General features: G+C 52.1%; 1 protein-coding gene across 4 annotated transcripts in view; it reads right to left on the bottom strand.

Moving 5' to 3' along the window:
• Positions 1 to 24,758, bottom strand: part of dock5 (dedicator of cytokinesis 5) — a 141,164-nt gene that overhangs the window by 39,952 nt on the left and 76,454 nt on the right. For all 4 annotated transcript variants that reach the window (XM_052040774.1, XM_052040775.1, XM_052040777.1 and 1 more), the window contains 14 exons: positions 24,631 to 24,734; positions 22,569 to 22,749; positions 20,627 to 20,724; positions 17,262 to 17,351; positions 15,435 to 15,535; positions 13,028 to 13,162; positions 10,048 to 10,159; positions 8,875 to 8,945; positions 6,983 to 7,089; positions 6,120 to 6,256; positions 4,294 to 4,389; positions 2,722 to 2,820; positions 1,079 to 1,173; positions 238 to 316 (listed from right to left, as the gene is read on the bottom strand). In XM_052040774.1, the coding sequence (XP_051896734.1) occupies positions 238 to 316; positions 1,079 to 1,173; positions 2,722 to 2,820; positions 4,294 to 4,389; positions 6,120 to 6,256; positions 6,983 to 7,089; positions 8,875 to 8,945; positions 10,048 to 10,159; positions 13,028 to 13,162; positions 15,435 to 15,535; positions 17,262 to 17,351; positions 20,627 to 20,724; positions 22,569 to 22,749; positions 24,631 to 24,734 (1,505 nt within the window). The remainder of the gene's footprint in view (positions 1 to 237; positions 317 to 1,078; positions 1,174 to 2,721; positions 2,821 to 4,293; positions 4,390 to 6,119; positions 6,257 to 6,982; positions 7,090 to 8,874; positions 8,946 to 10,047; positions 10,160 to 13,027; positions 13,163 to 15,434; positions 15,536 to 17,261; positions 17,352 to 20,626; positions 20,725 to 22,568; positions 22,750 to 24,630; positions 24,735 to 24,758) is intronic.

The raw sequence follows: 24,758 nt of genomic DNA, 5'->3' as shown, positions 1-24,758 counted from the left end.
ATGTTGGCGCCAGAAGCGTGGCGACACTTGCGGGCTGCCCCCAGAACACACTACGCAAAAGATGCATTTCACTGTGTGTTTCGATGTACGTGCGACTAATAAAGAGATCTGATCTTCTCCCTTCTACCCTAAGGTGAGGCATTCAGCAACAGAGAAGACTCCCAAGCGTTGCCCTTTTCCTGCCGAAATCCGCTGGCTGAAATTAATATTTTATTCCATGAGGAAATTGCCACTCACCTGTAACTCAAAGTTTGCTGGGTCCAGGAAGAGTTTGTTCAGGACAGTGGCAAACTGATTGATGGCTCGTAGGAAGACCCTGTGGGAGAGGCAGCACAAACACACTGAGCATCACTCACGTCCCAGAGAAAGGGCAGGAGGTGGCATTCCTTACGCCACACTTCCAACGTCTCCCCAGTTCCACAGTGGTGCAGTGGGTAGAGCCGCTGCCTCACAGCTCCAGCGACCCAGGTTCGATCCTGATCTCGGGCACTATCTGCGTGGAGTTTGCACGTTCTCCCTGTGACCGAGTGGGTTTCCTCTCACATCCAAAAGACGTGCGGGTCAGTGGGTTAATTGGCCACTGTAAATTGCCCCCAGTGTGTGGGTGAGGGTAGAATCTGGGGGCAGTTGATGGGAATGTGGGGAGAATATAATGGGATTAGTGCACAATTAACATGAATAGGTGTTTGACGATCAGCACAGCTTGATGGGCTGAACGGCCTGTTTCCCGGCTGTGACTCCTCACTTTGAGCTGGGAATTAGCTCCACGGGTCCACCTGCAACTCCCCAGCGGACCTGAGTACCCGCAGGCTTCTCCACCATGCCGACATCACCACTGAGGTTTTCCCATTCCTGATCAAGAGCCACACTCTGCTTTCCTGTCTCCTGGACTGCGTCCTCTGTGGGGTGGTGTACTTGTCTGCAGGGATGCGGGGAAAGTTGCACCTAACTCCAGGGAATATTTTTAAAAAAATATCCTACAGATCTCTCCCTGGGTTTGGGAAAGATGTGGTCAGAGCAGGAATATAAAAGGGACATTCTGATACCCCGACTACCCTCCTGACCTCCTGGAACCTACCTGTTCTGGACCATGTTCATCACTATCCAATCCGACGGATAAACATTCTTCCCAATGAGATCCTTGAACATAATGAAGGTTTCCATCAGGAAGTCCTAGGAACGAAGCAAAGGAACTTAAATCATCTCTCTGCAGCGGGAAAACGTTTGACCCATTCTTGTAAAGCATTAGCGACCAAAGGGCTCGAACTCACCACGTAACACCAGTGTGTATCAAATTCTTCAGTACCAGCCTGGTCACTTAAGAACTTCATTCTCAATATACTTACCTAGGAGGCTGTGCTCTATGACTGTATTGAACTGTCAGGACTTTAGTGTGTGTTTAGCAGTCAGCTCGTGGTTTGTATACAATGCACATTTTACACCACTTGCGTAAAACTCTGTGCTTATTGACTCAAAGAGTGAGGCAGGTGTATGTTTGTTCTTCATCAAGAGACAAACTTCGTGTGGGTTTAACATCTCAACATTTTATTAACCAACACCAGACTGGCTTGCTTTCCCTCTCTTTTTACAGCCACTTCCTGTCCCCCCCATGTGACCCCTTGCATTGCCACTGGGAACTGTAGTTCTTTATTATAACTACATAATAACACGGCAGGTATTGCGACCGGCTTCAACCCTGGTTCGAGGGCTCAACCCTACCTGGGCTGCTGGAAGGTTTGAGGGATCTATTCCCCTGCCTCATTGTTAATTCTTTGCTAAAAAATTCACACTCCCCCCACTTCCCAGATCACCGCTAAGACTTCACGATGCCCCTGCCCCGATCATCTGCCTCTCTCCATCCCACCCGTCTCACCTTACCCCCCTTGCTCCACAATCAGCTCCCGAATTTTGGGTGGGGGGGGGGGAGCATCGGCAGGAGATTGGGGGAGGCAACCTTGTGATGCGAGGCCCAAGGCTGGGCGAGGAAACTAGGCCAAGAATCGCCCGCCTCCACATCTGGAGAGCTGGAGCATCCCTGGCCCAGAGCTTCAAGGGAGGGGCACAGAAGGAGCCCACTGCAACAGCTCTCCACCACTCCTCTGCAAACTGCCCCACAGCCCTGCAATAGTTCCTTCACAAGCCAATACTTCTCCAATTCCCTTTCAAACACTGTTGTCCCCCGACTCAAATCTGATTCCCCGGTTAGCGTAACGCTATTACAGCGCCAGCGACCTGGGTTCAATTCCAGCCGCTGTCTGTAAGGAGTCTGTATGTTCTCCCCGTGTCTGAGTGGGTTTCCTCCGGGTGCTCCGGTTTCCTCCCACATTCCAAAGACGTACGGGTTAGGAAGTTGTGGGCATGCTATGTTGGCGCCAGAAGTGTGGCGACACTTGCGGGCTGCCCCCAGAACACTCTACACAAAAAGATGCATTTCATTGTGTGTTTCAATGCACATGTGACTAATAAAGATATCTTCTGCAGGCAAATTGCTTTAAAAATATCCCATTCTGTTCCTTATACAGTCTTACCCTGTCCATTTCACCAACCCTCCCTACCTTATTAGATATCTTTGTGTGAAGACAGATCTCTCATTCTAATTTTTTTTTACACCTTGTGTTCCTCTGCACCTTTCAGCAAGATAACTTGCCCGGACTGACCTTTCCAAACTTTGGTCTACTGTGAAAACCCAAAGGAGTATGAGTTGGGAAAGAATTTACTTACAATGATGTCGTGTCGGGTCTTGAACGTGTTGATGTAATGCGTGTAGTGGTAGTCCTCTATCTGTTTCAGTATTGCGATCATACAGGCTACAAAGGTCCCCTAGGGGGAAGCATGGACAGAGTCAGCATGATGGCAGCACCAAGGAAGCTTTGCTCGGGGCAGATTAGATGGACAGTCGTCCCTGTACCAGGACAGGACAGTCGAGCGTCAAAAATCCTCTTCAGGCCTTGGGGTGAAGTTACCACGATGCTAGAAATCAAGATTCTGGCTGACATCACAAGACACTTTCCCCCATCTTTGTAATGAGCCAGTATAAGTTTCGTATAAATGTATGAGAGGCAAAGATAGGGTACTTAGTCTTTTTCCCAGGGTAGAAATGCCAAGTACTAGAGGGCATAGGTTTACGGTGAGAGGGGAGTTCAAAGGAGATGTGCGGGGTATGTTTTATCCCACACAGAGAGCAGTGGGTGCGTGGAAGGTGCTGCCAGGGGAACTGGTGGAAGCAGGTTCGACAACAGCATTTGAGGCATTTAGAGAGGCAGGGAACGGAAGGGTTACAACTATCTGCAGGCAGACAGGATTAGTTTAATTTGACATCATGGTCAGCACAGATTTGTACCATTCTGCTGCCTTGAGCTCACTGTCTTTATTATTGCCCTGTATACTGTTCACTCTGTGAGCTTCACGCCAGCAAGGAATTTCACTGCACCCTGGTGTGTGTGACAATAAACTGATCTGAATTTAACATGGTGGCCCAAGGACCCTGTTCCTGTACTGTGCCGTTCTGTGTTATGTTAAGGCACCATGCTAACAGGCAAGGGTCCCATGGTCAAAGGGACTCTCCCCATCACCTGCCGTTGGTAAGGCAATACTCGCATTGCTGCTACCTGCTGAGGAACTCCCTTGCAAAGGTCTTGATGTACAGTTGCCTGTTGGAGAGAGGCACAGCAGCTGATTGGAACACAAGGTGCGTTTCCCGAGATATAAGCTTTTTCTTCAATCAGTCCGTGTTCAAGCCTCTATGTTTATTATTTTTTAAGCAAACATCACACAGATATTGGGGTGTTCTGATGGGAAGAATCCACTTAAATACAGATTATCAGGGAGACCCCATTCCCTCTGTAAACTAGATTATAGTGCATGGGTCTTTTCGATAGGGAACAGAATTTGGGTACACAGAAGGGGACTCGGTGGTCAGGGACACACAGGCGTGTGTGACATACTGAGGGTGAATGAGGCACAGTGGTGTGATGGCAGAGCCTCTGCCCCACAGCTCTGGTGACAGGGTCTGATCCCGATCTGTGCGGAGTGCGCACGTTCTCCCTGTGAAACGTGGGTTTCCCCCGGGTGCTCCCTGGTTTCCTCCTGCATCTCACAGGTCGCTAGGTTAATTGGCCGCTGTAAAACTTCCCCTCGTGTGTGGGCGACTGGTAGAATCGGGGGTGAGGGGGATGCGGGAAGAGTAAAATGAGACCAAGTGTCAGTGAGTGGTTGATGGTCGGCACGGGCTCGCTGGGCCGAAGGGCCTGTTTCCGGACTGTATGACACCAGGAGATGGTGACTCCAACTTACAATCAGGCCAGACTGACGGTTCATTCCGATGATCGTCCGGTTTATCCGCCTCAGCAGCCTCTCCATTATCATCTGAATGTGGATCTGCTGTGGCCCCTGAAACACCAAGGCATCGTGTGAAGGTCACATCGCCGTGGGTAACTGCACACTGTCCCCTCAGCCGACCCTGGGTACAGAGGCAGTGCTTGTGTGCTGCCAAGGACCCACTGCCCAGGTTGGTGGTCGTAGTGACACCCCTCCTCACACAAAGCCTTCTCCCTTGGTTCACCTTTCCTATCCCTCCCCTCCCCACCTGGGTCCATCTGATGGTTCCACCTACCGCCTACCAACCCTTGTCTCTCCCCTCCATTTCCCTCCCCCGTCCTGTTCCACCTGCTGAATCTTTCCCCTCCCTCAGGACCAGAGGGCACAGCCTCAGAATAGAAGGACGTCCCTTTAGAACTGAGATGAGGAGGAATTTCTTCAGCCAGAGGGTGGTGAATCTGTGGGATTTGTGCCACAGACGGCTGTGGAGGCCAAGTCATTGGGTGCATTTAAAGCGGAGGTTGATAGGTTCTTAAGGGAGTCAAAAGTTACAGGGAGAAGGCAGGAGAATGGGGTTGAGAGGGAAGCCAAGATGGAATGGCAGAGCAGACTCGATGGGCCGAATGGCCTAATTCTACACCTATGTCTTATGGTCTTATCTAGTTCCCTACACTGGGGAAAAGACTGGCCATTCACCTTATCTTTGCCCCTTCTGATTTTATGAACCTAAGGTCACCCCTGAGCCTCTTAAACTCCAGGGGAAAAAAATCCCCGGCCACAGAGGGTGGTGGGCATCTGGAACGAGCTGTTGTTCATTGGCCCCTGCAATGATCACTTGGTAAAGAGGCATTGCCATTGGCTGAGGTGGACACTGGAGACCAGAAAGCATCCAGAGAGCGCAGCAACACACTCTCGTGTGCTAAAGGGCATTCTCTCCTGTCCCTGGAAATGAAGGATGCATCTGAAGTATTGCATTCAATTCTGGTCACCCCATTATAGGAAGGATGTGGAGGCTTTGGAGAGGGCGCAGGAGAGGTTCACCAGGATGCTGTCTGGATTAGAGGGCATGTGCTATAAGGAGAGGTTGGACAAACTGGGCTTGTTTTCTCTGGAGAGGCGGAGGCTGAGGGGAGAGCTGATAGAGGTTTATAAGATTACGGGAGGCATAGATAGAGTAGACAGCCGGTATCTAACTTCCCAGAGTTGAAGTGTCTGATACCAGAGGGCGTGCATTTAAGGTGAGAGGGGATAAGTTCAAAGGGGATGTGTGGGGCAAGCTTTTTTTAAACAGAGTGGGTGGTGCCTGGAATGTGCTGCCAGGGGTGAGGGTGGAGGCAGATATGATAGAGGTGTTCAAGAGGCTCCTAAACAGCGAAGGGAAGGATATGGACATTGTGCAGGCAGAAGGGACTACTTCAGTTAGGCATTTAATTACTAATTTAATTAGTTTGGCACAACATTGTGGGCCGAAGGGCCTGTTCCTGTGCTGTACTGTTCTATGTTCTAATATCATGGGAGCCCGTTTGTATGTCGGGGTGTCTATAAGTCAGGGGTTCATAACCTGGGATGGCCTGTACTTGCCTTTAAATTTGGTGGGTCTAACGTCTTTTCTCTGGGTTGTGGGGCAAGGCCTGAGACTGAAGCAGTTTGCCCCACACTCTGTCCCCCACCTCCCCCCACACACACACACAGATACAGATACACACAGACACACGCAAACACACACGTACATACACATACAGGCACACACACACACACACACACACACACACACACACAGAGGGTGGCGTGTCGAAACTCACAATGTCGTTCCTGTCCAGGACCTCTAGGGTGCTGCTGAGCAAACTCCCACAGGCCTCGTGGTCCGGCCGGCTGGAGTTGTCATCGAGCTGTCCGCTGAGCTGATCGATGATGAGGGGCAGCAGGACGTCCCGGCAGTCTGTTGGGGGGGGAGGCAGGAACACCACTTACAGTCAGCTGGGGCAGTAACTGTGGTGCCGTCACCCAAAGCGGGGGGGGGGGGGGGGGGGGGTTGGTGGGCAAGTGGGACAGAGACCCGGGATTAACAGAGCACAGCCTCCCCTGCCCCGTCACGTGACCCACTGCCCCCCTCCCCTGTCCCACAACCCACTGACCTCCCCCCACCCTCCTGTAACCTACTGCCCCCTCCCTGACCCTCCCAATAAACCCCTCACCCTCTCCCATAACCTACTGCCTCTCCCCAGGGACTCTCTCCTCACCCTCCTGTAACCCACTGATCCCCTCCCCATCCCACACCCCACTGACCCTCTCCCCACTCTCCCACAACCCACCCCCCTGTCCCCACTCTCCCACACCCCTCTCCCCGCCCTCCCACACCCCCCTCCCCACTCACCCATAACACACAGTCCCTCTCCCCACCCTCCCACACCTTCCCACAACCCATGGCCCCTCTCCCCACCCTCCCGCACCTCACAGCCCCTCTCCCCACCCTGGGTGAGTCCCCCTGGCCATGGGAGAGCTCTCCTCCAGCAGCAGGCAGCGATTAGGGTGAGGTGGGATGGGCCGTGCTGGGTCTCGTGGATCTGGGGGAATGGACGAGACCGGGGGCGTCTCAGGCTCTCGGGAACGATGGGATGTGGTGGTGGGGAGGAGTGGGGGGGGTCTCGGAATTCTGAGCACCCACCGGGCTGTCTGAAGAGCTCGCTCTCCACGATCTTACACATGCAGTTGAGCTTCTGCCGCACCAGCTGGTTGTCGGGGATACTCTGGATAAACTTGGTGAACAGCACACTGCGGAGGTGACCAAAGGAAGAGATGAGAGTGGGTTAGCCTCACTGGAGATAACACCCCAGGCAGCATAGAATGAAGGAGGGCACAGGGAATCACATCGACCCACAGCCAGCTGTTGACACCCTGGGTTAACAAGCAGATAACCGATGGACGAGGACAGCACAGTGGCCCAGCGGGTAGAGCTGCTGACTCACAGCTCCAGAGACCCGGGTTCGATCCCGACCTCCAACGCTGTCTGTGTGTGGAGTTTGCACGTCCTCCCTGTGACCGCGTGGGTTTCCCCCCGGGGTGCTCCCGTTCCTCCCACGTCCCAACGACGTGCGGGGTCGGTGGGTTAATTGGCCGCTGTAAATTGCCCCCAGTGTGTGGGTGAGGGGCAGAATCTGGGGGGGGGGGGGTTGATGGGAACGTGGGGAGAATAAGATAGGATTAACATAAATGGGTGCTTGATGGTTGGGGCTGTCCTCGTTATACCCTCATCAGTGTCCCACTGGGCACATCAGCCAGTGCCCCAGTGTTGACTGATTCATCCACTGATCCCACAGGATGTCTACTGTCCCACCAGACTTAGACCCAATCCATGTTCTACTGCACGGTGTGAAGGAACAGTTAACCGTGAAGCCATCTAGAGTCAAATAGCCTGCTGCTCGGCACCCATGAACAGCGGGTGAGAGCGCCCACGGCAAAGGGTTCTGGAAGCCAGTGGGAGCTGTGCAGCTGAACCCCAGCGAGAGACAGGGCCTGCTGGACAGTGTGGGCTACAACAGGATGGATGTGCATGCTACATTGGTGTTTGAGTTGTGTGTACCACAGGTGTGTGAGAAGTGAAATCCTACTGGATACAGAAAGGCCCAGACAGAGTGGACATGGAGAGGATGTTTCCATCAGTGGGAGAGCCCAGGATCCGAGGGCACAGCCTCAGAAAAAAGGGACGTCCCTTTAAAACTGAGATGAGGAGGAATTTCTCCAGCCAGAGGGTGGTGAATCTGTGGAATCCGTTGCCACGGACGGCTGTGGAGGCCAAGTCATTGGGTGTATTTAAGGCAGAGACTGATCGGTAAGGGGGTTAAGGGTTACGGGGAAAATGGGGTTGAGGAATCAGCCATGATTGAATGGCGAAGAGGACTCGATGGGCCAAATGGCCAGATTCTGCTTCTATATCTTATGGTCCAAGTGCTTAACATGGATGTGCCGTGTATGTAAGTTGGATGTGACTGGTGGAGATAGAAGCTGGAGTGACACAATGCTGGAGGAACTCAGCGGGTCAGGCGGCATCTGCGGAGGGGAACGGACAGTCAACGTTTCGGGTCGAGACCCTTCACCTGGGCTGAAAGACAGAGGGGAGATGGTGAGTGTAAAGAGGGGGAGGGGAGGGGGTGGGAGCAAGAGCCGGCAGGTGATGGGTGGATCCAGGTGAGGGGAGGGGGTGATAGGTAGAGGTGACGAAGGGCTGCAGATGATTGATTTGTCCGACAGGTGTGTGACAGATGTGACTGGCAGGTGTGTGGTGGATGCGTGAAAGACAGAGGTGTGACGGGTGCGTGACCCGTGCGACGCAGATGTGTGACAAGTGACATCACACATCTGCCACAAGTCTTGAGGAAGTCGCACATCTGCATTGCACAGAAGTCCGTGTCGCACACTTCTGACGCCTCCGTGGTGCACAAGATTCTCAGGCCAGCATCAGACGCACGGGCCTCCAGTCTGCGTGTCCCCACTGTTATCAGGCACTGGTTGTCGCTCATTGCCGAGAGAGTCTTGAGGGTCAGTGGTACCACTTATTACCTGAGCTCCACAGGATCGAACACCAGCATCACGTGGTTGACAATGGTCGGGAGATACTTTAACGCGGCCCCCTGCAGACGAGAGAACTGCATGAATACAGAGTTAGGTAAATTGGTAATCGGTTTATTGTTGTCACATGTACCGAGCTACAGTGAAAAACTTTGTTTTGCATGCTGTCCAGACGGATCATTTCACCACATCAGTACATCAAGGTAGTACTAGGGAAAAGCAATAACAGAATGCAGAATAAAGTGTTACAGTTACAGAGAAAGTGCAGTGCAGGCAGACAATAAGGTGCAAGGCCATGACGAGGTAGATTGTGAGGTCAAAGGTTCATCCTTATAGTACAAGAGATCCAATCAACAGTCTTATAACAGTAGGATAGAAGCTGTCCTTGAGCCTGGTGGTACGGGCTTTTAGACTTTTGTATCTTCTGCCTGATGGAGGGTTGGGGGGGGGGGGGGGGGGGGGGGGGGGAAGAGAGAGAATGTCCAGGGTGGGTGGGGTCTATGTTGGTGACTTTACCAAGGCAGTGGGAGGTGTAGACAGAGTTCATGGAGGGGAGGCTGGTTTCCGTGATGGACTGGGCTGTGTCTGCAACTCTCTGCAGTTTCTTGTGGTCTCGGGAAGAGCAGTTGCCGTACCAAGCCGTGATGCATCTGGACAGCACGTGTTCTGTGGAACATCTATAAAAATAGGTGAGGGTCTGCAGGGACATGCTGAATTTATTTAGCTTGCTGAGGAAGCAGAGGTTCAGTGTTACACCTGGTCACCATCACCAGGTAACTGATCCCCATGGAAACCCACCAAACATGGGTTGGTGGGCTCCCAGCTGAGGGATTGGGTAACTCCCGCAGTCTGGAACCTTAGAAGCTGGTGATTGGTCAGCTGATCTGACCATCAGGATGGGTCAGGAGGACAATATGACGTCATTCGCTGTTAGTGGACAAGATCAGACCCCTGTACCCCTTCACTGTGGCCTCCCCATCCCCTTCTAGACAGGACCCAGCCTCCGCACCCCCAATTCCTTCCCCCCCACATCACAATCGTTCACATTAGGTATAAAATCTGCAATAGAAAGTTTACAAAGTTTTACAGGTGTCGCTGGAGAGCAAGTGTGGATGCGATGGCCTCCCTCAGTAACCACCTCCTGCAACACTGTCAAACACAGACCTTAATCTTCACGGATTCCTCCAGTGGTCTGTCCATCAGCGAGTTGAATGAGAGAAACAACTTTCGGATGGACTCATTAAACTCGTTGTCATCTTCCTCAGTTCCATAAATCCTGCAACCAGAAAGCACAGAGCGGGCAAGTCATTGGATGAATGGGCCCAGAATCTGGTGGGGTTGAGTAATGAGTTTGTGCGTAATGTGCTGGAACTTTATTACAAATCTGTATTGTATTTGATGCTTCCTGTGAGGTACCAGGAGCGTAGGACACTGTGAGGTGATCTTACAGAGGTGTATAAAATCACAAGGGGCATAGATAGGGTGAATGCACTCAGTCTTTTTTCCCAGGATTGGGGAGGCAAGATCTAAAGGGCGTAGGTTTAAGGTGAGAGGGGAGAGATTTAGTAGGAATTTGAGGGGCGACTTTTTACACAAAGGGTGGTACGTGTGTGGAATGAGCTGCCAGAGGAAGCAGCTGAGGCAGGTACAATGACAACTTCTAAAAGACAGTTGGACAGGTACATGTATTGGAAAGGTTTAGAAGGTTATGGGTCAAACACTGGCATATAGGACTAGCTTGGGTGGGATATCTTGGTCGGCATGGACTAGTGGGGCCGAAGGGCCTGTTTTCATGCTGTATGACTCTATGAATCTTTAACTGGAAGAGATTTGAGAGTTGTCAAGTTAGAGCAGAGGTAAGAGAATGGGAGGGGTGAATCCCTCGGGGGATTTGAACGACAATGTTGGCCTGGCCGGGAGGTTCGCTAGCGCCACTCGGGAGGGTTTTTAAAGTAGTTTTGGCGGGGGAGGGGAGTTGCACTACTAATCGGGGACAATATCACAGCTGCATTCAGTGGGACATAATGGAGGGCTCGTCCACTCAGTCTATATGGTTTCTTAAAGAGCATTAAGGTGGATGACCCGAGGGCCTGATGGGATAAACCCCAGGTTATTGAGAGAGGCAAGAGCTGTGGCCCTTGACCATATCTTCATGTCCTCTCTAGCCACAGGCGAGGTCCCGGAGGACTGGCAAGTAGCTAATGTTGTTCCATTATTCAAGAAGGGAAACAGGACAATCCTGGTAACTATAGACCGGTGAGTCTCACGTCAGTGGTAGGGAAGTTACTGGAGAGGATTCTTAAGGATAGGATTTATGAGCATTTGCAAAACCGTAGCCTAATTAGGGACAGACAGCATGGCTTTGTGCAGGGCAAGTCGTGTCTTACTAATTTGATTGCGTTTTTTGACGAGGGTGACTGATGAAGGTAGAGCTGTGGATGTTGTATACATGGATTTCAGTAAGGCGTTTGACAGGGTCCCTCATGGGAGACTCACACAGAAGATTAAGATGCACGGGATCCATGGTGACTTGGTGGTTTGGATTCAGAATTAGCTTGCCCGTAGAAGACAGAGGGTAGCGGTCGAGGGGACTTATTCTGGCTGGAGGTCTGTGACTAGTGGTGTTTCTCAGGGATCCGTACTGGGACCTCTGCTGGTTGTGATGTATATAAATGACCTGGATGAAAATGTAGATGGGTGGGTTAGTAAGTTTGCAGATGATACGAAGATTGGTGGTGGTGTGGATAGTGTAGAAGCCTGGCAAAGGATACAGCGGGACATAGATCAGTTGCAGACATGGGCGGAGAAATGGCAGATGGAGTTCAACCCGGCCAAATGTGAGGTGTCGCACCTTGGGAGATCAAATGTAAAGAGACAGTACGCTGTTAATGGTAGGACCCTTAACAGTGTTGATGAGCAGAGGGATCTAGGGGTCCAAGTTCATAGCTCCCTGAAAGTGGCTGCACGGGTTGATAGGGTGGTAAAGAAGGCATATGGCATGGTTAGTCAAGGCACTGAGTTCAAGAGTCAGGAGGTTATGTGATAGCTTTTTAAAACTTTAGTTAGGTCACATCTGGAGTATTGCATTCAGTTGTGGTCGCCCCATTATAGGAAGGTGGAGGCTTTGGAGAGGGTGCAGAAGAGGTTTACCAGGATGCTGCCTGGATTAGAGGGCATGTGCTGAGGAGATATTGGACAAACTTGGGTTGTTCTCTCTGGAGCGGTGAAGGCTGAGGGGAGATCGGATAGAGGTTTATCAGATTATGAGAGGCATAGGTGGTGTAGACAGCCAGTATCTTTTCCCCAGGGTTGAAATATCTAATACCAGAGGGCATGCATCTAAGGTGAGAGGGGGTAAGTTTAAACGAGATGTGTGGGGCAAGTTTTTTTTTGACACAGAGAGTGGTGGGTGCCTGGAATGCGCTGCCTGGGTTGGTGGTGGAGGCAGATACAATAGGGGGGGGGAATCCAAGAAGCTCTTAGATGGGCACATGAATGTGAGGGAAATGGTAGGATGTGGACCTTGTGTCGGGCATTTTATGACTAATGTAATTGGTTTGACACAACATTGTGGGCCGAAGGGCCTGTTCCTGTGCTGTACTGTTCTATGTTCTAACGTTAACCAACACCCAAAGCGCTGGAGGAACTCAGTGGGTTCCTGTGTTGCTCTAGATTCCAGCAACTGCAGTCTAATGAGAGTGTTAAAACTGAAACCTTGTGGGACTGGAAGCGGTTTTGGGCTGGCTATCCCAGAGAGAGGGCTGAGTGGAAAACTGAGTTAATAACCTGGCAGTGGACTATTGAAGATGTCAGCCAGGCCAACATGGAAATAGTTGAAACACAAAGCACAGATAACGTTTCCGTGAGAGACGGCTACACAGGCAGAGGTGATGTGTTGTCCTCACTCTGCGCACAATATAGGCCAACTTGGACCTCAGCTCACATCCAGTACGGACTTCCCTCTTTCATCGGTAATTCAGTTCTGATGAACAATCACGGACCTGAAACGTTAGCAGTTTTCTCTCTCCGCAGACGCTGCTTGACCTGCTGAGTGTTTCCAGCATCTTCCGGTTTTATTTCAACTTCGTCAAAACCGGACGCCAGAATCGGAAAGGTTTGACTATGCAGGAATGGGCTTCCTTACCTCAGGTACAACTTCCTCGACTGGATTATGAATCGGAAGAGATACTTCAGTGCTTTCAAGGCAGCAAAAAGTAGGTCGGTTTTCTCTGAATTTTCGGCATTTGAGACGTAGTAATTCAGCACCTTGGTCAGTTTCCTGCGAAAGAAAAGATCAAGTATCTGCAACTGGAGGGTGGAGATCTAAGGTCAAGGTCAGGAAGTTTAGAAGGGATCTGAGGAAGATCTCTTCACCCAGAGGGTGTCTGGAGTGTGGAACGCACTGCCTGAGGGAGTGGTGGAGACAGGGACCCTCACAACATTGGAGAAGTATCTGGACGAGGACTTGAATCACCAAGGCACTGAAGGCTACAGACCAAATGGGATTATTATAGACGTGTGTTCGCTGGTCAGCATGGAATTGTTGGGCTGAAGGGCCTGTTTCTCTGTTGTATGACTGTGAAGCACTTCATCAACAGAATTCTGTGTTACTTAATGCACGGAATCACAGAGACACCTTAAACTGCTTTCTTTGCAACTGGGATTTGATTCCTGATTGAACAGCTCACAGAGTTATGGGCTCTACCCCCGCTGGATATATCAAGCTCACAGGAGGACATGTCCCACCACTGTGCTGACCTCTTGCAGGCAGTTCCCCGCTCACCGTTCAGCTCGTCTCCGATCTCCGGGTCGAAAGGCAGGAAGTCGGAGACAAGTTGGAGATCAGAGACTGGAGAATCGGGGTACTGTCTACCGCTGGACTTGCACAGGGCCCAGGCACAGAGCGCTGGTGTGCTGGAGAGAGGGGGGCCCGGTGAAGTTATACCAAAGTGAATGGTGCAAGAACCAGGGCCCCATCCATCGTACCGGTCCTCCACAGCTTACCAACGGCCGACTTATGTACAGCTCATACATACCAATGTTTGGGAGACCGGCGGGATCGATTTGCTGGGAAGCGCAAATCTTCTGCCGGGCGGGAACTCAGTTTGGAGACGCACTTCCGAACTGTGAACTGTCCGGGTTACAAACAGTTGACAGGAACGGAACCTGCCGTGACCTGGGACAACCAGGTCACAACCTGGTCACCGAGAACGAGAGGGGAGACCCAACAGAAAGCGTACTCCTTTCATCTTAATTACTTTTCACCTCATTTTAAGTTAATTTTAATGAAACTTAAGATTTAAAAACAATATTGTCACTGTTTGTAGTTACATGGGCTTTACCAGTTTCTCAATGTTTCTGTCAGGGACATTTAGAAGCAGTTCCCGTGCCTTTGACAGCAGCCATTAGGACACGTCCTCACAGTCTGATTCCTGAGGCCCTGTCACAGTACAGGGGCTCAATCCACCTCTGAGTGGAGGGCAAAGTTGGGCTGCGCCTCCATACCTTCAATGGGCTAGTGTTGGGGACAGTGGGCACCAAGTCTGGCCAGCAGTCTGGGACTGGGACCCAGGAGAAATTGCTCCACCGACTCATTGGGCCTTGGTTCCATCAGCCCCAGTGGTCCCTGGTTGGCCACCATCCCTTGCCTTCAGGGATGGTTGACGGCCTGATCATTGACGGGGCCCGAAGCCCATCCCAGTGGGAGACTTGAGGAAGGCAAATGCAATGTTGGCATTCATTGCAGGAGGACTAGAATATAAAAGCAATGTAATGCTGAGGCTTGACAAGGCGTTGGTGAGACCACATTTGGGTATGGTGAGCAGTTTTGGGCCCCATATCTAAGGAAGGATCTGCTGGCATTGGAGAGGATTCAGAGGAGGTTTACGAGAATGATCCTGGGAATGGAAGGGTTAACGTATGAGGAGTGTTTGATGGCTCCAGGCCTATACTCACTGGAGTTTAGAAGGATGGAGGGGTGGGGGGAACCTCATTGAGACCTACTGCATATTGAAAGGCCTGGATAGCGTGGACACGGAGAGGATGTTTCCAGTAGTGGGAGAGTCCAGGACCAGAGGGCACAGCCTCAGAATAGAAGGATGTCCCCTTAGAACAGAGAGGAAGAGGAATTCCTTCAGCCAGAGGGTGGTGAATCTGTGGAACTCATTGCCACAGACAGCTGTGGAGGCCGAGTCATTGGGTATATTTAAAGTGGAGGTTGATAGGTTCTCGATTAGTAAGGGCGTCAAAGGTTACGGGGAGAAGGCAGGAGGATGGGGTTGAGAGGGAAAAATAAATCAGCCACGATTGAATGGCGGAGCAGACTCGATGGGCTGAATGGCCTAATTCTGCTCCTACGACTTATGGAGACGCGACTCTTGTGATCAGCTGGGCAATCTCTGGCTGCTTCCTCAGCTGGGATCCAGCAACCAGGAACGGCCCTGGGATTGAGTTCATTTACTGGCAACACCACTAAGGGAGGTCCAAGTGTAAGACGTTAATAACAGTGAGAGGTGCTAATCACTCTCTGTGTGCCTCAGCACCATACTCACACGTAAGCAAGCGTTGCACTGAAGTGATTGGTGATGTAGGCCTCCAGGACCGGGTTGAAGTGCTGGAACTTTATGTCTCCGATCAGGGAGATGATAAAAACCTGGAGAACAGTGAGAGGGAAGCAGTCAGGTCCGAGAGTCGCGGAACGTGGGCTAGGGTTCCTGTAGAACACTGAAGCCACCCACTCTCCTGGGCTTTGACAGTCAGACAAGGAAGTTCAGGTCTTCGGATACCTCTGGCACCTGACGAAAATCTCCGTGCTTTTGGGGGGTTGGGTGGTCTTGACTGCATCTGTGGTTGGACGTGGACCCAAACTCTGGTGATTCATTCAGAGAGGCTACAGGATGGCAAGTGTGGGTGATACAGATGCAGGGGAGAGCAGTTAAACGCAGCAGCTCACTGGAACAAAGCAGAGGAGTTCGACACTGATCTTAACGTGTCGCGAGTATAATGCAGACAGCCCAAAGTACCCAATACTCAGAGCAAAACGTACAAACCAGCAGGGCTGGCAAGTACGGTCAAAAGTACATGGCTGGCACATTCGAGGCTGCAGGGACGCACTGAAGCTCGGTACAGTCAAGGCAAAGGCCCTGTGGGGAAGGGCCACAGTCTAGGGTCCCTCTGATACTGGACATGCAGGGGCCGAGTCCCCCGGGGAAGCCCCTCAAACAACGGAAGGGTGCATCAGCCCTGGAGTGGCGATGGTGCTATGTAACAAAAAATGTTTCAACACTACTGAAAGTATCGACCAAATGGCACTAAGGTAAAGATCTCTGCACTGTACTTATTCTTCTGTATTTTTAAAAATTATTATGAATAAAATTTATTTCTTAAATTAAAAGAAGTGTTGCCTTTAACAACCTCAGGGTATCCCCAAGCATTTTACACTCATTGAGGTACTTGTAAATTTTAGAATGGGGCTGACAACGTGTGCATGGCAAGATCCCGCCAAAAAGCAACGTGATAATGGCAAGTTCATCTATTTCTGGAATATTAGTCGGGAATAAATATTGGCCAGGGCACCAAGGAGAACTCCCCTCTGGTTTAGAACAGTGCCTGGGGATATGATACAGGGGCCTGTGACTAAGGGTGGTACATCTCGCTCCCTCATTACAGCACTGAGTGGGTCTGCCTGGATTGTGTGTCTGTGTGTCTGGAGCGGTAACTGTCCCAGGACCCACTCTATACTCCAGCGAATGACCACTCCCGGCTTTGGCCACTGAAACTACTGGTGAACCAACTTCTCAACATCCCTCCACACCCCAGGAGACAGGCATCAGTTACCAAGTCTCAGCATTATTTTCCACAACCAGCAAAGAACAGACCATAACTCAACCCACTGCCACCATCCCCCCCACCATCACACTGTTTAGCTCTGTTAACTTGGCTCTCCTACTCCAAGACTCTGGGCGGCAGGGTGGCTCGGTGGGTAGAGCCGCTGCCTCACAGCTCCAGAGACCTGGGTTCGATCCCGACCTTGGGCGCTGTCTGAGTGGAGTTTACACATTCTCCCTGTGACTGCGTGGGTTTCCCCCGGGTTCTCCGGTTCCCCCCGCATCCCAAAGACGTGCCAGTTGGTGGGTTAATTGCTCCCTAGCGTGTGTGGGTGAGTGGGAGCACCCGGAGGGGAGTTGATGGGAAAGTGGGGAGAACATTAGTGTAAATGGGTGGTTGATGGTTAGCATGGACTCAATGGGCTGAAAGGCCTGTTTCCTTGCTGTATGACTCTCTGAGTGTGAAGCATTGCAACACCCCATCCTAAATCAATGCTACTTTGCACCTTGAACAATGACATCCATCCTCTCACACTGACACAGTTCTCTTACCAGGGCATCGAAGACCAGAAAGTCATAGGCTTCACTCTCCGATGTCTCCATCATTATGTTGAAGAGTGCATCAAGCGTATCCTGCAGGAACTGGAGGGGAGGTCAAAGCAATGGTGAATGCAGTGAAATGCCAGAGAGGGGAGCAGCAGAGGGGAGGTGGAGAGGAAGCAGCGTCCTGTCTCCGTGCCCTCAGCTCTGGAAGAACCTGGAGAGCGGGTCTGCCGGCCGTCCAGCCATGGAGGTACGGGTGACAGCTGTCCCCACCGCTGCCTTTGCTCGGAGACACCACAGGAAGGGCAGCGGCCAAACTCAGTCCCCTCTTTCGTGGAACCGAGTTTCCCAGTGTGTCTCCACCTGGGGCCATCTCGCTCGGCATGCCAGGACACGTGGCCACCGAGGACCCGGAGAACATGGTGGTCGTGACAACTCAGCACCCAGCCCAAGAGCTAAACTGGTGGCACCAAGCATCTACCAGCAGGATCTGGGTAATAGCGCTGGGGATCGGTCTGGCTGTGGATAATGTCAGAGAGAGCGAGAGAGAGAGAGAGTTGAAGAAGAGAGATGGAGAGCTAGAGATAGAGAGGGAGAGAGCGATGGTGACAGAGAGACACAGAAAGAGGGAGAAAGGGAGAGAGGGAAGGGAGGGAGAGAGGGAGGGGAGGGAGAGGGGGAGGGGAGGGAGAGGGGGAGGGGAGGGAGAGAGGGGCTACATGAAGAAAGAGGGGTGGACACAGAATAACCCTGAGAAACACCACCTACCACTGCTGAGAACTTCTGATGAAAGGTCTCAGACCTGAAACATGAACTCTGTTTCTCTCTCCACAGATGCTGCCTGACCCGTTGAGTGTTTCAGGCATTTTCTGTTTTTATTTAAGATTTCCAGCATCTGCATTTTTTCAGTTTTCAGTTCCTTCCATTAGGTGCCACCTGCGAGGTCAGTACACGAGCTGAGGGCTCATGGTACTGAGGGTAACATATTAGCATAGATGAGGAAGTGGCTAACAGAAAACAGCTGGTTGGGATAAATGGGTCAGTTTAGCATCGAGAGGGACACCGCTGGGGCCTCAATTATTGACAACTTATATCAATGCTTGGACGGGGATAACCTTCCTGATGATGCACAGATTGGTGGGCTAGCAAAAGGGGAGGAGGCAAAGAGTCTGCAGAGGAATATGAAGTAAAACTCCAATCATCCGGCACACTTGGGACTTTGGTGGTGCCGGACTGACAGATTTTCCAGACTTTTGGTTAGTTTCATATTTTTTAATTCATTTAAGGACGGACATGCTTGCTTTGGACGAGGGCAAGAGAAGGTTCACCAGATCCACTCCTGGGGTGAAAGGGTTCACTTTATGAGGAAAGGTTGAGGAGGTAGGGAGATGATCTTATTGAAACGTACAGGATCCTGAGAAGAGGTTTCCCCCAGTGCAGGATCTGCAAGTAGAGGACACAGTCTTAAGCTGGATGTGAGGAGGATTACCTTCTCTCAATGGATTGTGAATCGTTGGGAGTTCTCTACCCCAGTGAGCTGTGGAAGTGGTATCATTGAAATATTCACGGCTCAGGTGGATTGTTTGTCTGTGGGAGAGTGAAGGATGAGGAGGACCAGACAGGGAGAGAGAGCCAAGGCCAAGATCAGATCAGTCAAGATCTTGCTGGGTAGACCAGAGGGCTTGAAGGCTGTTTGGCTTCTCCTCTCCTGATTATTATAACGTTCCCATGTTCTTTGGTAATATCACAAACACCGACAGCCCAACAGAAAGTATCAAGAGAAACTTACCACTTTACACAGAGACTAAACTAAAAGTTAATGCTAGTTTTCCTAATTATATACCTACCACACTCTCCGTAAAGAATATCACACCCAGACATGCAAGATTCAAATCAAACTCTCACAATAACAATTTTTGGAAACACCTGAATTTGTCTTTGAAGAATATCTTGAATGCTGGACAAAGGTGCTAAGGGTGACTGGGTTTGATTGTGAGAGAACAGCACAGACTGAAGGTGCTGAATGGCCTGGGCTGTACCATTCCTGGACGATGGGAATGGGGAAGGACGGGAGGGGAAGGAGGGGATGGGAGGGGAGGGTCAGAGAGAGGAGGGGAGGGGAGAGGAAGGGAGGGAAGGAGGGGAGGGGAGGGAAGGAGATGGATGGGGGAGGATCGGAGTGGAGGGGAGAGAAGAAAGGGGAGGGAAGGAGAGAGGAGGGGAGGGGAGAGGAGGAGGGGAGGGGAGAGGAGGAGGGGAGGGGAGGGGGGGAGGGGAGGAGGGGAGGGGAGGGGAGGAGGGGAGGGGAGGAGGGAGGAGAGGAGGGGAGGAGAGGAGGGAAGGAGAGGAGGGAAGGAGAGGAGGGAAGGAGAGGAGGGAAGGAGAGGAGGGAAGGAGAGGAGGGAAGGAGAGGAGGGAAGGAGAGGAGGGAAGGAGAGGAGGGAAGGAGAGAGGAGGAGAGAGGAGGAGAGAGGAGGGGAGAGGAGGAGGGGAGAGGAGGAGGGGAGAGGAGGAGGGGAGAGGAGGAGGGGAGAGGAGGAGGGGAGAGGAGGAGGGGAGAGGAGGGAAGGAGAGGAGGGAAGGAGAGGAGGGAAGGAGAGGAGGGAAGGAGAGGAGGGAAGGAGAGGAGGGAAGGAGAGGAGGGAAGGAGAGGAGGGAAGGAGAGGAGGGAAGGAGAGGAGGGAAGGAGAGGAGGGAAGGAGAGGAGGGAAGGAGAGGAGAGGAGGGAAGGAGAGGGGAGGGAAGGAGAGGGGAGGGAAGGAGAGGGGAGGAGAGGGAAGGAGAGAGGAGGAGGGGAGGCGAGAGGAGGAGGGGAGAGGAGGAGGGGAGAGGAGGAGGGGAGAGGAGGAGGGGAGAGGAGGAGGGGAGGGAAGGAGGGGAGGGAAGGGGAGGAGGGAAGGGGAGGAGGGAAGGGGAGGAGGGAAGGGGAGGGGAGGGTTGGAGGGGAGGGAAGGAGAGAGGAGGGAAGGAAAGAGGAGGAGGGGAGGGGAGGGGAGGGGGGGGAGGGGAGGGGAGGGGAGGGGAGGGAAGGAAAGAGGAGGAGGGGAGGGGAGGGGAGGGGAGGGGAGGGGAGGGGAGAGAAGGCCCGCGGAAATGCCCCGCTCCCACCCGGCAGAAGATGCCTGCAGCAGCCGGCAAATCCGTCCCCATCCGTCCCGTTTCTTATGTACGAGGTGTCCATCAGTCAGGTGTTGGTATCCAGGGAGGGATCCATGCACCACAAGGAAACCAGACCTGGGCTGAAAGGGCTCGAAGCAGCCAGTCTCACAGTGATCTCTTAGGATCAGTGATCTGCCGGGGTCAGTGATCTGCTGGGGTCAGTGATCTGCCGGGGTCAGTGATCTGCTGGGGTCAGTGATCTGCCGGGATCCTACCTTTACAATCTCATTCCCATCCACTTCCATCAAGTGTCTCAGGTTCTGTTCGATGCTCTGGTGACTGCTTCGCCAGTTCAGGAGACCCAGCAAGTCAACTGTGAACCCAATTCATACAAAATATTAATCATTACTGACTGTAGGTAAAAGGAAAGAAGGCACCTCTCAAACTCTCGACGTCTGACATAACAGTGGCGATCTGGTCACTGCTGTGTTGCAGGAAACACAGCTGTCAATCTGCGCTTAGCAAGATCCCACAGACAACACAAGTTCGTGGAGATCGCTGGCAACACACAGTGGGTCGGGCAGCTTCTGTGGAGGGCGAAACAGAGTTAATGTGTCTCTTTCCACAGGCGCTGCCTGACCTGCGGAGTGTTTCAGCATTTTTAGTTTTTATTTTGAATTTCCAGCAGCTGCACGTTTTTTTTCATTTACAACAGATAACTGATGTTGGTTGAGGGTAAGTGTTGGTCGAGGCTCCCTGGGATCTTTGCATTCGCCCTGCAGAGAGGCTTGGGAAGGGAATTCCAGAAGTCAAAGGCAAAAGTGTCAAAGGCATGGCTGCTGTTGGTGGGGAAGGAAGGGGAGGCTGCCATTGGTGGGGTTGAAGGAAGGGGAGGCTGCCATTGGTGGGGTTGAAGGAAGGGGAGGCTGCCATTGGTGGGGTTGAAGGAAGGGGAGGCTGCCATTGGTGGGGTTGAAGGAAGGGGAGGCTGCCATTGGTGGGGTTGAAGGAAGGGGAGGCTGCCATTGGTGGGGTTGAAGGAAGGGGAGGCTGCCATTGGTGGGGTTGAAGGAAGGGGTGGCTGCCATTGGTGGGGTTGAAGGAAGGGGAGGCTGCCATTGGTGGGGTTGAAGGAAGGGGAGGCTGCCATTGGTGGGGTTGAAGGAAGGGGAGGCTGCCATTGGTGGGGTTGAAGGAAGGGGAGGATATGGGACTGTAGAGATCTCAGTGTGTTACTGAGCCAGAAAGAGGCCATCTCATTGAGCACGATGACATAAAGTTTTCACCAACACATTGCTGGATCAGGAGCCAATGTAGACCAGCGAGCAGGGGGCTGGTGAGTGATGGGACGGCTTGAATGAAGTCCCAGGCAGTAGAACTTCCATTGCTTTCTCTTTTATGCAGAGCTGCGGGTGGGAGGTGACTGGGAGTCCGGAGCAGACGGACGCAGAGCAAGGGCTGGGAATGAGATACCGTGGAGATGGAAATTGGCAGGAAGCAAGGAGGGAGACTGCCGTGTCTTAGGGCCACACGGGACACCGAGATACAACAATCCTTTCACTAAAAACCATTGGCCAGGCACCGGAACTTCTGGTTGGAACCAATGGAACTGGTTTGAGTTTCCCCAGCCACTAACTGGTTCCAGAGAGGACGGACATGAAGTGCCCCACCCCTTCAACAGAGGGATCTCATTGAGGGGACATTCATTACAGTGGAGTCACAAGAGACTACAGATGCTGGAATCTGCTGGAGAAACTCAGCGAGTCCTGATGCAGGGTTTCGACCCGAAACATCAACGATTCCTTTCCTCCCGCAGATGCTGCTTGACCCGCGGAGTTCCTCTGGCAGATTGTTCATCAAGGTGACCTCTTTGGAAAGCACATCTATTACTGGGCTCCACAGCTGGATGCAGGAGGGATGACTCCCCTGGCGGAGGAGTCCAGAACCATGGTGCAATGTCTCAGAATAAGGGGAGGGCTGTGTAGAACTGAGGTGAGGAAGAAGGACTTCACTCTGGGGGATTCTCTGCTCCAGAGGTCCAGTCGTTGGTGGAGACAGGGCAGGATAATGGAGGTGAGGTAGAGGATCAGCCACAATGTCAATGGATGGTGGAGCAGGTTCGATGGGCCGAATGGCCCACACTCGCTCCCCATTCACACGTGGGGAGAGTGAAGCTGGGAACTGCCCGATCAGGTGATGTCCCCGGCTGCAGCTTACCGTTTTGGGTGAGTTTTGTTGAGCAGACGAGGGTGGAGATCTGAAAACTGTCCCTGATGACGGACAGGCCACAGGAGTGATGTGGCCCCTTCCCGAGCTGGCCCTCCCTCTCCTCCTGCTCCTCCTTTGTCCCAGGCAGGGTCAGGTAACACTTGGCATCCTCTGCTTTCTTTGTATCTCCCTGCCAACCGATCAATGTTACAGCTCAATGTCTTTGATCATTTGGGAACAATTAGAACACAGAACAGTACAGGCCCTTCGGCCCACGATGTTGTGCAGACCTATGTAAACCTACTCCACGATCAATCTAACCCTTCCCTCCTACACAGCCCATAACCCTCCATTGTTCTTACATCCATGCCTACCTAAGAGCGAGGGCAGGCACGGTAGTGTAGCGGTTAGCGTGACGCTATTACAGTGCCAGTGACCCCGGTTCAATTCCCGCCGCTGCCTGTAAGGAGTTTGTACGTTCTCCCCGTGACTGCGTGGGTTTCCTCTGGGTGCTCCGGTTTCCTCCCATATTACAAAGACGTACGGGTTAGGCAGTTATGGGCGTGCTATGTTGGTGCCGGAAGCGTGGCGACACTTGCGGGCTGCCCCCAGAACACACTACGCAAAAGATGCATCTCACTGTGTGTTTCGATGTACATGCGACTAATAAAGAAATCTGATCTTATAAATCTCCCTGTTGCATCAGCCTCCACCACCACCCCTGGCACCCACCACTCTCTGTAAAAAACCTACCTCTGACATCTCCCCTAAACTTTCCTCCTCTGACCTTAAACTGATGTCCTCTGGTATTGGCCATTGACACCCTGGGATAAAGAACATAGAACAGCACAGGAACAGGCCCTTCGGCCCACCATGTCTGTGCTGACCATGATGCCGATCTAAACTAATCCCATTTGCCTGCACATGGTCCGTATCCCTCCAGTCCCTGCCTGTTCACGTGTCTGTCTAAATGCCTCTTAAACGTTACTGTCGTATCTGCTTCCACCAGTTCCCCTGGCAGCCTGTTCCAGAAACTCACCACTCTGTGTAAAAAAAAACTTGCCCCGCACATCTCCTTTGAACTTTCCCCCTCTCATCTTCAAGCTATGCCCTCTAGTATTTGACATTTCCGAAGATTCTGTCAATCCTATCTGATCCTCTCATAAACTTCTATCAGGTCTTCCCTCAGCCTCCGACGCTCCAGGGAAAACAACCCAAGTTTGTCCGACTTCTCCTTATAGCGCATACTCTCTAAGTCAGGCAACATCCTGGTGAACCTCTTCTGTACCCTGTCCAAAGCCTCCGCGTCCTTCCTGTAATGGGGTGACCAGAACTGCACACAATACTCCAAATGCGGCCTAACCAAGGTCTTATGCAGCAGCACGTCACAGTTCTGCTTTGGGGCCTGATGCAGGGGCTGATACACCGACAGTCCTTCCCGGCACTGAGCCAGCTGTCAGCTTGTCCGGTGTGCCTTTAAGCAGCCAGTGTCAGAGCAAGGCACAACCTTGAGGCAGGAAACAGGTCCCCGAAATCAGTTTGTTGGTGAGACCGCACTTGGAGTCTAGCGTTCAGTTCTGGTCACTACGGAGCGATTTCTGAGCCACATCTGTGACCAGATGACTGAGGCACAGCAAGTGTGGTCCCTTTATTCAAAAATGGCAGCGGGGATAACAGGGTAATCACAGGGTGGTGAGTCTAACATCAGCGATAGAAAATCTGAGGGGCAGGTTGGATTGGAGAGGCAGAGATCGATTGGAGATAATCAGCATGATGTTGTTAAGGGAGATCTAATTTGATTGATTGGAGACACACTTTTTTCACCCAGAGGGGGGGTTGGAATCTGGAACGCACTGCCTGAGGGAGTGGTGGAGGCAGAGACTCCCACAATGGTTCACAAGTATGTAGCCCAGCACTGGAAAATGCCAAAGCACAGTGAGCCAAGGGCTGACTGTAGGTAGGTGGGATTAGTACCGTGGACTCAGTGGTCTGAAGGGCCTGATCCATTGCGTGACTCCATGATTGTACAACTCACCACTGCTGGTGAAGCTGCCAAACTTCCTCGGCCTACCTTAAAGACGATCAAGTCATGTTTCCCGTCACGGAGCGTGGTGCCATCAGACTTCATTAACTTTACGAACGCCATCCCAAAGAGCTTCTCGGACTTATCTTTTGCTGCAAGGACAGGCAATGTATCAA

Source organism: Pristis pectinata, chromosome 29 (genome assembly GCF_009764475.1).
Source record: "Pristis pectinata isolate sPriPec2 chromosome 29, sPriPec2.1.pri, whole genome shotgun sequence".
NCBI lineage: Eukaryota > Metazoa > Chordata > Chondrichthyes > Rhinopristiformes > Pristidae > Pristis > Pristis pectinata.
This window is presented reverse-complemented; position numbering and strand designations above follow the sequence as displayed.